At 42.3% G+C, this 13703-nt stretch overlaps 1 protein-coding gene across 2 annotated transcripts in view; it reads right to left on the bottom strand.

Annotated features, from left to right (window-relative positions):
- Positions 1-1338: 1338 nt before the first annotated feature.
- Positions 1339-13703, bottom strand: part of LOC134908922 (cytochrome P450 2K6-like) — a 225376-nt gene continuing 213011 nt past the window's right edge. For both annotated transcript variants that reach the window (XM_063915174.1, XM_063915175.1), the window contains exons 8-9: positions 3532-3673; positions 1339-1644 (exon numbers count right to left, since the gene is read on the bottom strand). In XM_063915174.1, the coding sequence (XP_063771244.1) occupies positions 1466-1644; positions 3532-3673 (321 nt within the window). In that variant the 3' untranslated portion in view covers positions 1339-1465. The remainder of the gene's footprint in view (positions 1645-3531; positions 3674-13703) is intronic.

Raw genomic sequence — 13703 nt, 5'->3', positions numbered from 1 at the left:
CAAGTACCTGACACTTATTAAACCTGCTGTGGTGAGGCGCTCCAAATAGGGATTGTCTTCTAGCGTAAACTGTCACTCTGTAAGCATTAGATGGTGTTGAAGTCCTTATGTTACTCTCTGGAGTGTCTGCAGGATTTATGTGCTTCAACAGACTCCATGCACAGTCATACTAGTAAAGTCTTGGCTTTTCTATGTCCTGTGCAGATAGAACAGACACTCCCCTCTCTATCCTGCAGGTATTTCTAGTCTGTACACTGGTAATACAGGGTCTCTGCTCACCTGTCCTGATAGAACTGCCTGTTGATCAGTTAGCCTCCAGTTTATTAGGGTAGGTGCGGATACCTATCACCTCTCCTGAGTCAAAATTTCAGGCAATTCCCCACGTACAGTTCAACTAATGTGGGACAGAATACATTAAGTACTTATGCGGTCTCATTATGGTACTTTTCATAGAGCCGTAGCTACTCTTTTTACATACTATCCATCCTTATATAATAGTGGCAGATTGTGCTGTAATGGCTGTCTCAGCTAATAATATATCACTTTGTAATACTGTGAAGCTTAAGGGGTATAACTCGGGCGCACTCCCCCGGCCCCTGGGCAGTCGGTTATCTCTCTTGTAGTACTGAGTAGGCAGATGCAAAACAGAGTTCAGCCATACTGGGCTAAGGGGACTGGTTACGATCCCTTTACTGACACAGTCTCTAGTCACCTCTCTCAGGCAGGGCAACCCAGATTATTAGTAGCTGAATGGGGTTAACTCAAGCAGGGGACTCTGTGAGCTAAAGGCATTACTAGTCTCTTCTGCGCCACCCACTGCTGTGCTTATAGGCTGGGACACTCCTCCCTCAGGCTGTTCCTATTATCTCCTCACAGCCACCTTTGGATCCCGAAAGCAGTGCTGCACACCAGCTCCAGCCAGACGCTGACATCGGTAATCACTTACTCCAATCCCTGCAGTATCACTGCATAGCGCTGCCTCTCTCCTGTCACCAGCCCTCACTCACTCCTCGCTGCCTGTCACCTGCTTGCCTCCAGAGGACCCCGGGTCGGTTCACCAACCTCCGTCACCACGTCGCTGCCACCTCCGACCAGTGGCGATCAATCCGGTCCCGTAGACACTGGCACCGGACACCTTCACTCCCCCAGTCTCTGTGCCTTGCCTCACTCCAGCTGCTGCGGCACCAACTGCTCCTTCCAACTGCCGCCTTCCTCCCTGCTCGCAGGGGCCCCTCACTCCTCTCTCTTGGTCCTTACAGACCTTTCTCCCCGGGTCCACCAATCATGTCAGCGGGCATCCCCTCACGCTAGGCATGCTTAGGCACCACCAACTACATGTACACTTCATGTCATTTAATATATTAATTATATACAGTATATACAATATCTAATTAATAAAACAATCAATCTCTATTGTACATATAAACTATTAACGGGATTACATTAGCTTGACTGAAAACATGTTCTAGCTGCGGGGTATAGCACACATTTCATAAGGTTGTGGGCCATTAGTGACACCCATTGCAGGGGTGAGGTCCAGTTTAGCTCCGGGAGGAGCCTGGAAGGTGAAGTTCTGCAGCAGTGATGTGAAGAACAGAAACAGCTCCATGTTAGCCATGTTTTCCCCAGCACAGCTTCTTTTACCTGCAACAAACAACAAAGGAAAACATTAGTTAGAGATGTATTGTTCAGTTCTCCAGAAATCAAAACACAAACCAGAATTTTGTGGATCCGAATTAAACCAAAACCCAGCCCTCATCTCCGGAGAAGATCCGAAGTGATCCGATAAGTCCCCAATCCCATGTGTTATCATGGTACTGGCAGGCCAGTTATCGCAGATTATTCTTCAGTTGCCAGAGAGATTGAGGGGAGGAGCACGCTGCATCGGGCTAATAGAATAGAATAGCCCCGGCAATACAATTACCTGCGGTTATTGATCGAGGGTAATTGGATACCCCCCTATGTATGTGAGAATAATAATACAGGTTGAGTATCCCTTATCCAAAATGCTTGGGACCAGAAGTATTTTGGATATGGGATTTTTTCCGTATTTTGGAATAATTGCATACCATAATGAGATATCATGGCGATGGGACCGAAGTCTAAGCACAGAATACATTTATGTTTCATATACACCTTATACACACAGCCTGAAGGTAATTTTAGCCAATATTTTTAATAACTTTGTTTATTAAACAAAGTTTGTGTACATTGAGCCATCAGAAAACAAAGGTTTCACTATCTCACTCTCACTCAAAAAATTCCGTATTTCGGAATATTTGGATATGGGATACTCAACCTGTAGTAGTAATAATAATAATAATAATAATAATAATAATAATGATAATAATAAAAAAACACTCATTACCCAGACAATTAATAATAATGTTGCTGGGTGTTGTAAGATTCACTGTTCATCACTCAGATTAAATCATTTGAAAAAAAGAAAAAATACATACACTAATCCTAATTACTTTCTGTTTTAAGACATGTCAGTTGTGCAGGGGATAGATTATTTAATTTTAAATCTACACTAGCAAATGATATACTCCATGAAACACCAACAATGGATGGACTGCAGGTCCATGAGAAAACCGATCAGTCCATTGCAAAATTATATGACCAGCCATCTGCCACCGCCCAAAGACTAGCAGGTAAGGGAACTTCAGAGGACATCTTATAACATACCAACAATCTCATGATCAGCATGCATAAGACACGGCTCTTTTGCACATCCTTGCATGTTTCACAGCCTTGATAAAGCGAAGTGTAACACACGTCCCTAGATTGCTAAAAATCTACCTCATCATGTCTGATATGCGTAGATGTGCACCAGAGAAAGACTTGGTAGTGGAATCTGCATAAAGTTGCAGATGGATGACGCATCTGCGCCACCCAGTGTGTCTGACAAGTGTACAGTGTTTCAACCAATCATTTGTAATGTGACTACATCGGAGCGGTTGTGAATTATCTGGATGACTGCAGAACTGCATCATGTAGCTCAGAGGCGTAACTAGAACTTTGAGGGCCCCATAGCAAAATCTTCAAAGCAAAGTATATTTTTTAATTATCATACTTATTGTCCTTGATGCCTTATGGAAGAGAAATCAGCTTTTGTTCCTTGTGTGGTTGCTAATTTAGAGTTTAGTGATGGTACAACACAGTAAGAGGTGCAAATTATACAGGTGATAAGTGAGTGTCTGCAAATTCTCATACCAACCGATCTGTCTTTCAAACTGCACTACTGACCAAGGATCAGTCAAGTAACATTCACATGTAGGGGTAGATTTACTAAAGCTTCTAAAACAGAGACTTTGTGATGTTGCACATAGCAACCAATCAGATGCTGTTTATCATTTCTCTATTGCTTTAAAAAAAAATATAGATAGTATCTGATTGGTTGCTATGGGCAACTTTAACAATTCTCTGTTTTAGAAGCTTTAGTAAATTTACCCAGTAATATGGTCTTCAAGACCCGAGACCTGCTCACTATTCAACTTCTTATCTACCCAAGACTATTAGGTGTATTACCCATTGAGAACGGTATGAATGCTTCGTTCTTCTTTAAATGCCCTTCTGTGTTCAGAAAATGTTCCGGGTAAAACTCTTCTGGTTTTTCAAAGTAGGCGCCATCTTTCAGTACAGAGGATAGTATTACCATCACAGTGGTCCCCTGAGGAAAAAAAATCAAAAACAGAGAATATTTGTTATGGTGCCCCCAACTGGTCAGAACCAGTAATTCAAGCAGAAGTGTGAACCATGAAGTCTGTAGCCAAGCTGACCATTTATGCAATTAACCAAACTGAACAGATCCTAGGGAAAATTTATTAAGTGCCCGGTTTGCTGTGGTTTCCTGGCGGGATTTCATTCCACCGGTTTACTAACCCCATAACTGCCAAAAACCTACCGACAAATCACAGTGTAGAATAGAAATAGTCATTGCCATGTTACCCATGTAAAAGTACAGATGAGCCCTCATCCACCTATACTTCCTGCAACATGTGAGATGCATGGCACACTTATAGCCCTTTCACACCGCTATGCCTGGTTGCACCCGGGATTTTCTTCACAGGTCCTTCCGGGATGTGACCCGGCTGAGACTCCTTCTAGAGTGGTGACCCGACACGCTTATTAGGGGTTGGTGATGTCATCGCCAACATATCCTGAAGCAGCGATTGGAGGTGATCTCCAAGCGCCGCCTCTCCCTTTGCAGTGAACGGGTGCCGGGTTGCATCGATACCCAGTCACACTGCACTGCGAGCCGGGTAGAACCTGTGTTCAACCCTGCTTGCTATCCAAGTTGAATACCCCTTTCAGACTGCGCCACAACCTGGGTTGCTGGGTGTTCATGTTCAATAACCCGGGTTTTTGCTGGCAGTCTGAGAGGGGTATAAAACTCTCCATAACAGGTAGCAATTCACATACTTTCCTACCTGTATCTAAATTTAGCGTCTGTGTTACACCGCAGCTGCATCCAAAGTTGCTTATTGTGAACTATTTGCTTAGGGTTTGTATTTTTGTCTCAGGTTAGTATCTGAGTTGCACACACTGCTGCATGTAAAGCCAGTCGCAGTGTTCGGGGTAGTCCTGAGCTGCACTCTTATTGTAATTGTGCTGCAAATAAGATGCACATTCGGTACACAACTGTAGCGGGATGCATGGCGTGGCATAGTCACATAATCTGTGGCAGGCTAAATGGAGCAATTTTGTAAAAAAAAAAAAAAAAAACCAGCATGGGATCACTCCCAACTACTCAACCAGCCCTAGGCCTTGAAGCCTAGGATGGTAGTAGAAGAATCAGGGGGAGGTTTCCACTGATTCTCTGCTGGAAACATACGGTAGATTGAGCCTTAGAGTGGGCTTCCCTCCACCATCATTGAACAGCCCTAGAACACTTTGTGGGGTCTATTCATGAAGCAGTGAAATGAGTGGTGAAGTGAGCCAGTGGATATGCCCCTATATTGCATATTGGGGGTAATTCAAAATGGATCATTGCAGCGGCAGTGATGGCAGTCTGAATTACTTTGTGGAGTGCACGTGTGCACCCTGGGAGCCCAGTGAGATGCTACCAGCATCTCAGGGCTGCGATCGCTTCTACCTGATTGACAGGCAGAGGTGGTTGCGGGGTGTGCCAAAAGCGTTAGAACACTGCTTGTCCGGAACGTTGCAGGGGCAGGCGGCGGCTGCTTGACGTCACAGGAGCTGTGCAGGCAGGGAGCTACTCGCCGGGTGCACCCGTGCAGGGAGGGCAGAGCCAGACATGCTGGGCGGACTAGACTTGTGCTGGGCGTCCCCCCGCCTGTCTGAGAAACTGATCATATCTGAATTAGGCCCACTGTCTGGTGGTAATCGGACAATATTACACTGCACTATGGAAACATATGTAGAGTCATGAGTTGGATGAGGGCACTAAAATAGCCCAATCTCCCCCACCCTGGTATCCTGGTATTTACATACATGGAGGTTGCCTAATTTAGTGCGTCTAGTTTTCAAAATGGTATATTTGTTGGGCTACCGTATTATCCTTACACAGTTTATACATTCAAATTAGAAAAAGTAAGAAATAATTTATCATTCTCACATGCAGATTCTAGAATGCACTTGATAAATGTTACATCAATGCTGACTGGTTGCCATGGGCAACTTCTCCACTGGCTCACTTCTCCGCTCTTATCACTGCTTCATGAATAGTCCCAAAGTGTACAGGTGGGTTGTAGTGAGATGCTGTGAGCAGTAGCGGATCTTGCCACGGGCAAGCAGTACTTTTGCCCGGGGTGCCGCCTTCCAGAGGGTGCAGGGCGCCTTCCGGAGGCCGCCGCACCAGGGCAAGATCCGCTGCTGCAGTGTGTGCCCCCCGGCCCCCGCTGTCGCCCTGCTGCCGCTGGCCGCTGGGAAGGGAGACTAGACGCGTACGCGTCTAGTTTCCTTTTCGTGGAGAGGTCCTTTACTGTGCGGTGCGCGATGACGTCATCGCGCACCGCACGGCCAAGGTCCTCTCCACGAAGGGAACTAGACGCTACGCGTCTAGTTTCTCTTCGTTGAAAGGACCTTTGATGTGCGGTGCGCGATGACGCCATCGCGCACCGCGCATCATTCCAGTCTGTACAGGGGGCGTAAATGACCATGCCCCCTGTATGAAGCCACGCCCCCAATGCCGCCCGGGGCGCCAGAAGCCCTGGAACCGGCCCTGGCTGTGAGGTAAATTGCTGGGGAGGCACTGGCTAGTATCAGAGCCAGATTTACACACAAGCATACATGAACCAAAGGGTGCATGTGGGCATTATGTAACCCAATGTTACCTTTAGATATGAATCATTAAGTCAGTGCCTCCACCCAAGCTAATTGTTAATTTGGCTTGCCTGGGAAAGCCTTGCTAAAAGGGTGTACTAATCAACCTATACACATTGAATACCCAAATCCCCTTAGTATAATAACACATTTAATAATACCTGTTCTTCTTTCTTTTCCCTTAGGATTCGGAGAAATCACCACAGTATCTTTATGGTAAGTATATTTTTATATTAAGATATATATATATATATATATATGCATACTCCAATTACATACATAAACAATTACTAATTGACAATGTTCCTCTATCTAAATAACTATGCATGTGATACACAATGACACATATTATATACTCTACTTGAGTGACCCGGGTACTCTCAATCTATAAATGCGCAGTTGGGGCCCAATTAGTGTCTTTTATCCTTTTGGACTACCTTGGTAGTGACGATGAATTAATCATCCTTTCTAGCTTGGATTTTACATAGATGAATACAGTGTTGCAAAGAAAAGTGAAATACCATTACTTTGTATCCAGCAGACTAAAATTGTTATTTAGTTATTCATAGTGAACCTTCCAGTCTTTTTACTGTATTAAGTTACTTTCTTTAGGATACAATGTCTTTAATATCCTTGCTTTCCTTTTTCTTACTCCTCAGTGAAGAGTCTCTCTATGGTGTAGCTAGCAGATGGTAAGTATGATATTGTATACTTAAATATTTACTGTTGCTCCTCTGTAGATGAAGTCTCGTTACCAGTGTGAATATAAATATATACAATTAATATCTCCATCTCCTTGGTATGCAGCGTTGTGTTAAACTGGAGAAAGTAATCTATTCTCTCCTGCAGCTTTCCTGAACAATTATAAACTCAGGGTGATTCCGTAGCGTTATGGGGAGTTAGAAATATAATATATTTAATATACGCTAGATTATGTTAGGCAGCCTTTGAGTATGTCTTTACTTGGCTTCCATAGAACTAGCTGCCCCTATGTCCATAGTTATGAGTCATTAGAATATCTCACGTTTGGCATAATAAAGTCTATTGCCATGTAGTGTTTCCCTTTGCTGACTGGAGGGTTTAAATTCCCATAGCTTTTAAAGAAAAAACATAGTCTATACTTCTGCTGCTATATATATATTCTGTCCATAGTCTTAGGGGTTAATTATGGACTACTTGTGCCTAACAATGTTTATCACAGTCTGAGCCCGAGTGCAGCTATATGCTATATACAGGTGTCAATTTGTTCACTTACACCTCCGGGATTGGTCAGCCATGCTTTCAGACACTCCCCTGGCTCTCCTCACTGGCTTATCACTGCAGGTACCGCCTCCCTTTCATCTGGAGCTTTAGCACAGGAACAGCCTTTACTGACATCTCTGCTGCCACTAGCACCGCCTTCCTGACATTTCTACTACTGGGTACATGGGCTCTCATCAGTGTCACTGCCTTCAGCCTTTTTCTTACTGCCCGCCAAGATGTTTACAGCAGCGGCGGGGCAGTGGCATTACAGCGTTGCACGTTATAGAGCCTGCCGCCTGGGGATCTTAGAGCAGGTAGGCAACCTTAGCAGCCTTTCCTGCCACTCAAACCCCGCTCTGATCTCCAGCGGCTCTCCTTGTCTGGCTGCGCTACTTGGTATCTCTCCTGCGGCTGCTGTAATGTTTACAGCGGTTACAGCTCATCAACAGCGCCAGAGATACCCAAGTGCGAGCACTACAAGGGCGATCTGCATTCTGCCTAGCGCCGGCTGAGCTCGCCTTATATACATTCCCTGGTACTGGTCTCGAGGGCCCCCCTTTGCACCCGGCTCCCTGATACTAGCCTCGCGGGTCCCCTTTTTGCACCCGGCTCTCTCTGTCTACCGGCGCGCGGTCTCCTCTCTGCACACCGCTTCCCCAGAGCTCCCTTCTCTTCTTTACCGGCGCGAGGTAGCCGTCTATGCACACGGCTCCCGGCGCGCGATCAGCAATACAACTCCCCTCTCTTCTTACCGGCGCGAGGTAGCCGTCTATGCACACGGCTCCCGGCGCGCGATCAGCAATTTCTCCCTTGCACTATCTCTACTATAAATTATGCGAGTAATACAAGTGCAGAAATATAATAATCATTCCTATCCCTACAACACATTCTTCATTTTATTACATTACATTATACCTTGCTTTCTTATATATATATATATATATATATATATGTCTATATTACAATAACTATACATACTTCACTACTTACAATATATATATATATACATATAAGACTTACCACTTTATAAATACATATAAAGCAAATAAAATCAATATTTCCACTACATTCTCCCCCTGGTGATCAATTGTATATTGGTAATAACAACAGATCACCACTTTTAACTTATCTTAACTCTATTTAGTATTGGTAATAGGTATAATAATAAGGCCATACATTTATTATATTAGGGTGTACTACCCTAGGTACAACACTAGGTACCCCTAGTTCATCATAAGTAAGAATGCATGGGGGTTGACATATCCTCCTTGGTCTTTCTATAGCCTGTTCCCCCATGTTCTCATTCTCAGTATATACTGTAGATCTACAATCTGATCTTTCTGGCATATTTTCCTCCAGTTCACTTGTATTATTACTATTTTCTGAGTGGAATTTGTCAATATTACCCTCTGGGTTCTCATCAGAAAAGAATCCAATGGGACCATCAGTACTCCTTTCTTGAACGAACCCCTGTAAGTCAATATTCTCATCCTTAAAGTAACATCCTTGCCCTGTAAATTCATCCTCTAAATTTTCCATATCATCAACCTCAATAATTTGCTTAGTTCCATCCTCCATAACCCCTATATCAAAACTTGACTCCAAGTCATTCCTACAATTATCTAAACGAACTTCACGTCCTATTGGGAGTAAGTGTTGTCTATGGAAAGTTAGTACAATTTCATCTCCATTTTCTGGCCTAATTTTATATACAGGTAGCCCAGGAAACTTTTCTATTATTATGAAGGGATCTTCTCTCCATCTGTTACTTATTTTAAATTTTCTAGGAGTCCCGAGTTGTTTTAATAATACTCTATCCCCAGGAGCCAAGAACTGATCTCGTACTTTCCTGTCATAATGACTTTTATTTTTTATTTCTAATTTAGTAGTAGCTTCATTAGCTAATTCATATGCTTCTTTTAAGTCTTTTCTTAGTTTCTTAATATATTTACGATGAGAAATAGCAGGTTTGTCACTATAAGATATTCCCATACACACGTCTATAGGAAGTCTAGCCTCTCGCCCAAACATCAAAGCATATGGAGAATATCCTGTAGCCTCATTTCGTGTGCAGTTATAAGCATGTATTAAACGATCAATATGCCTTTTCCAATGGTTTTTATCAAATGGGTTTAGAGTCCCTAACATATTCAACAAGGTTCTGTTAAACCTTTCAGGCTGAGGATTTCCCTGAGGATGATAAGGGGTGGTTCGTGATTTAGTTATCCCACAAATCGTACAGAGTTCCTTAATCAACTTACTCTCAAACTCTCTCCCTTGATCAGAATGTAATCGGTTAGGCAGACCGTAATGAACAAAATATTTGTCCCATAGAGTATTGGCTACAGTATGGGCTTTCTGATTTGGTGTAACGTATGCTTGGGCGTATCCATACAGACTAGGTCCATAGGACCATTACTCCTAAAATTTACTAGTGGGGCAAATTGACTACTTACAGTCTTTCGTACTATACAATTCCCACAATTTTGGCAATATTCTTCTACCTCTTTCCTCATGCCAGGCCAATAAAACCTATCATATATTAGACTTAAGGTCTTATCATTTCCTAAATGGCCATGGTCATCATGTAATGCTTTCATTACCATAGATCGATATATCTTTGGTAATACTAGTTGGTATTTTTTTTTTTACTCCTTTCAATTACCCGGTACAACAATCCATTGATTATCAATAGATGTTTCCTTTGTCTCTCCAATAACCGTACTTCCTCAGAAGCATTAGATATTACAGGGTCCCAGTTTTTATTACTTTTATTTCTTGTTATTTCAGATATGATAAATCCAATGTCTGGATCTTTCCTCTGATCTGCCTGTATCTGGGTTTTCCTAAGTTTTGGCAACCCTTCTAATTCTAAATGACTCAACCAACAGTATGATAAAGGCAGAACTTTTTCAGTGGCACCCAATGAACTTAATGATTCACCTGGGATCATTTCTTTAATCTGAATATGATGGCACATCCCCCTCACTTCACCAGCAGGTACTTCAATCCCTTCATCAATAGCAACACAATTACTTTGATTAGGTATTCGGGATAATGAGTCAGCATCGATATTATTGACTCCGGGCCTATATCTTAAAGAAAAATTATATAGAGCCAAAGCTGCAAGCCATCTGTGTCCTGTTGCATCTAATTTTGCAGTTGTAAGGATATATGTTAAAGGATTGTTATCTGTGTGAATCTCAAATGTTACTCCATATAGGTATTCATGAAATTTTTCCACCACACACCATTTTAAAGCTAAAAACTCCAATTTGTGTGTAGGGTAATTTCTCTCACTAACAGATAACCCCCTACTAGTAAAGGACACAGGCTTCAACTCTTCTTGATGTTTTTGATACAGTACTCCCCCAATACCTTCTTGTGAAGCATCTATATGAAGTACATATGGAAGTGAAGGGTTTGCATAAGCTAAAACTGGAGCCCCAGTTAGCTTTGTTTTTAAAGTCTGAAATGCCATTTCACATTCCTGAGTCCACCGTTTTCCAAAAGGTTCATTAGGTTTAAACCAACACTTAGGGGTTATTTTAGTCTCTTTTCCCTGATTAGTAGGTGGATATCCTTTTGTCAAATCCGTAAGAGGTTTTGAAATCTTAGAATAATTTGGAATGAATCTGCGATAGTACCCACAAAAACCTAAAAAAGATCTGAGTTCTTTTAACTTATTAGGCTTAGGCCAATTTACTACAGCTTCAACCTTCGCAGGGTCAGTGGCAATTCCCTCTCTATTTACAATGTGTCCTAAATATTTCACTGAGGATTGGCATAACTGACATTTGTCAATAGACAACTTCAATCCCCCTTCAATTAATCTATCTAGAACTTTAATAAGACGGGTATTATGCTCTTGAAGGGAACTCCCAAAAACAATGATGTCATCTAAGTAGACAATGACCTCTCTATAGTTCATATCCCCAATTACTTTATCCATTGTCCTCTGGAATGTAGCTGGGGCTCCCTTAATTCCCTGGGGCATTTTTAGGAATTCGAAAAAACCCAATGGGCAAATAAATGCAGTTTTATCTCTATCTTCAGGGCGCATGGGGATCTGGTAGAATCCATTCCGTAGGTCTAATACCGAAAACCATACACTTCCTTGCAAGCAGTCTAATGCTTCATCAATTTTAGGAACTGTGTACTGGTCTGGGACAGTTCTTGCATTAAGGGTCCTGTAATCTACGCACATACGAATTTTCCCATTTTTCTTTTTAGCAATTACAATTGGAGAAGCATAAGGACTACGGGATTCTATTATAATTTGATTCTCTAATAATCCCTTTAAATGTAATCGGACATCTTCAAAATCCGCAGGAGCTATCCTGCGAGATCTTTCACGAAAAGGACTTGTATCTGTGAGTTCTATTCTATGTTCTACTCCTTTTGCTTCTCCTAAATCCCATTCATCAGATGAAAAAGCCTTCCTCCTAATACTCAATTCCCTTATCAATGAATCTTTGTCCTCTTTTAGAATATCACTATTTTGAAAGCAAACTTCAAATTGACCCTTCTCCACCTCAAGCTTATCTCTCGGTTGAATTACCCAAGCATGTCCTGCTTCAGTAATCTGTTCCTTCCTATGCATATCCTGACACCATTTTGATAATTCATTGTACAATTGGGTATTAGTACCTATAATTACAGGAAGTTCATTCCTGCCCCCTTGGATCTCAGGACAAATTAACGCAATAAAAGGGACCTGCAATGGCTTTCCAGGGATTTCTCTATCAAATTCAAGAGTAACTTGTACATATCCTAAGTAAGGATATTTGTTTACACTTAAACCCCAGATTATTAATCCATTAAGGGGTTGTATTTTCACATCTGATATGTGTTCATTATACCAGGATTCAAAAATAATTGACACTTGAGACCCACTGTCTAATAATACTTTACATTTGTTCCCATTAATGGACGCAGAGACTATTGGTGTAGGACCCATCAGACCTTCTGGTATTTTCCCATTCCACCAGGAATTCCCCATAGCGCAGTAGCTGACTTCTAGGGGGACTGTGAGGGGTTCACAGTCCTCCCCCGTCCGTTTCCCTGCCCAGAAAGATTATGGCTATTCAATGCTGTATTATCATCACTAACTCTTTGCGAAAAGTACCCAGTATCAACAGTGCATTCATAAGCCCTATGCCCTGACCTACCACATTTGAAACATCCTTGGCCTCGATTATTATAATTACTCCCCCTTCCCCTCACAGATATATTATTGTTTGTCCTTGATGAGGAGAGGCTAGAATTACTGTTGGTTTGTAAAACCATAAACTGTTCTAGTGTTTTATTTTGTTCCTCTATCATTTTCAGTATTTTTTCTTCAAATGGATTCACTTCCACCATAGGTTGTATTACTTTTACTTTTTTTATAGTTTTCTCTCTCATTTCAATTAATGCCTCCTCTTGCTTTACCTCTTTTAACAGATCATTAAAAGTGGGAGGGGTCTTTCTTATCCCTGAACATCTTAACATTTGAGCCACAGAGTCAGTAGTCAAAGCTCCTCTAAGGAGCTGCTTCATCCTACTTCCATCCACTTCCTCTCTATTAATACCTCCTTTATCAACTATTTTATACAAGAGTTTATCTATCCTAATCAAATAAGCACTACATTTCTCCCCAGGTTCTTGGAAAGTATGATGGAATCTAGAGGTCAAATCCCCCACATCCTCTAAAGTGCCATATGCATAATCCAAAGCTTCAAAATAAGTTTCTAATGTGGCTTGCGAATTGCTTCTTCTAGCTGCCTGAATAATCCCCATGGCTGGTCCCCTCAAACTCTCTACTACCCTTTGCCTTTTTATTTGGTCAGGACATTGCCACTCCTCAGCTTGCTGAACAGCAGCTTCTTTCCACGCTTCATATGTTTCTTCCCCAAGTGGCACAGGCACTGTTCCTGAAAATATTCTTAACCTCCTATAGCTTCCCTCATAGTGCCATCTCTCTAACTGTGTGACCACTCTATCTACCATGGTCTCAAACTGCCCTCCATTTACATTGGCACCATCCCCCTGAGTATTGCTGCTCTCATTAACCCTCTCTGGGTTTTCAGCAGATGCTGAGATATGAGCACTAACTATTTCTTCCTCACTACTTTTAGGCCATATAATGCGCCACAGTCTTCCAATTTCTCCCCCAGCTACAATCATTGTGG

This window comes from Pseudophryne corroboree, chromosome 4 (genome assembly GCF_028390025.1).
Source record: "Pseudophryne corroboree isolate aPseCor3 chromosome 4, aPseCor3.hap2, whole genome shotgun sequence".
Classification (NCBI taxonomy): Eukaryota; Metazoa; Chordata; class Amphibia; order Anura; family Myobatrachidae; genus Pseudophryne; species Pseudophryne corroboree.
This window is presented reverse-complemented; position numbering and strand designations above follow the sequence as displayed.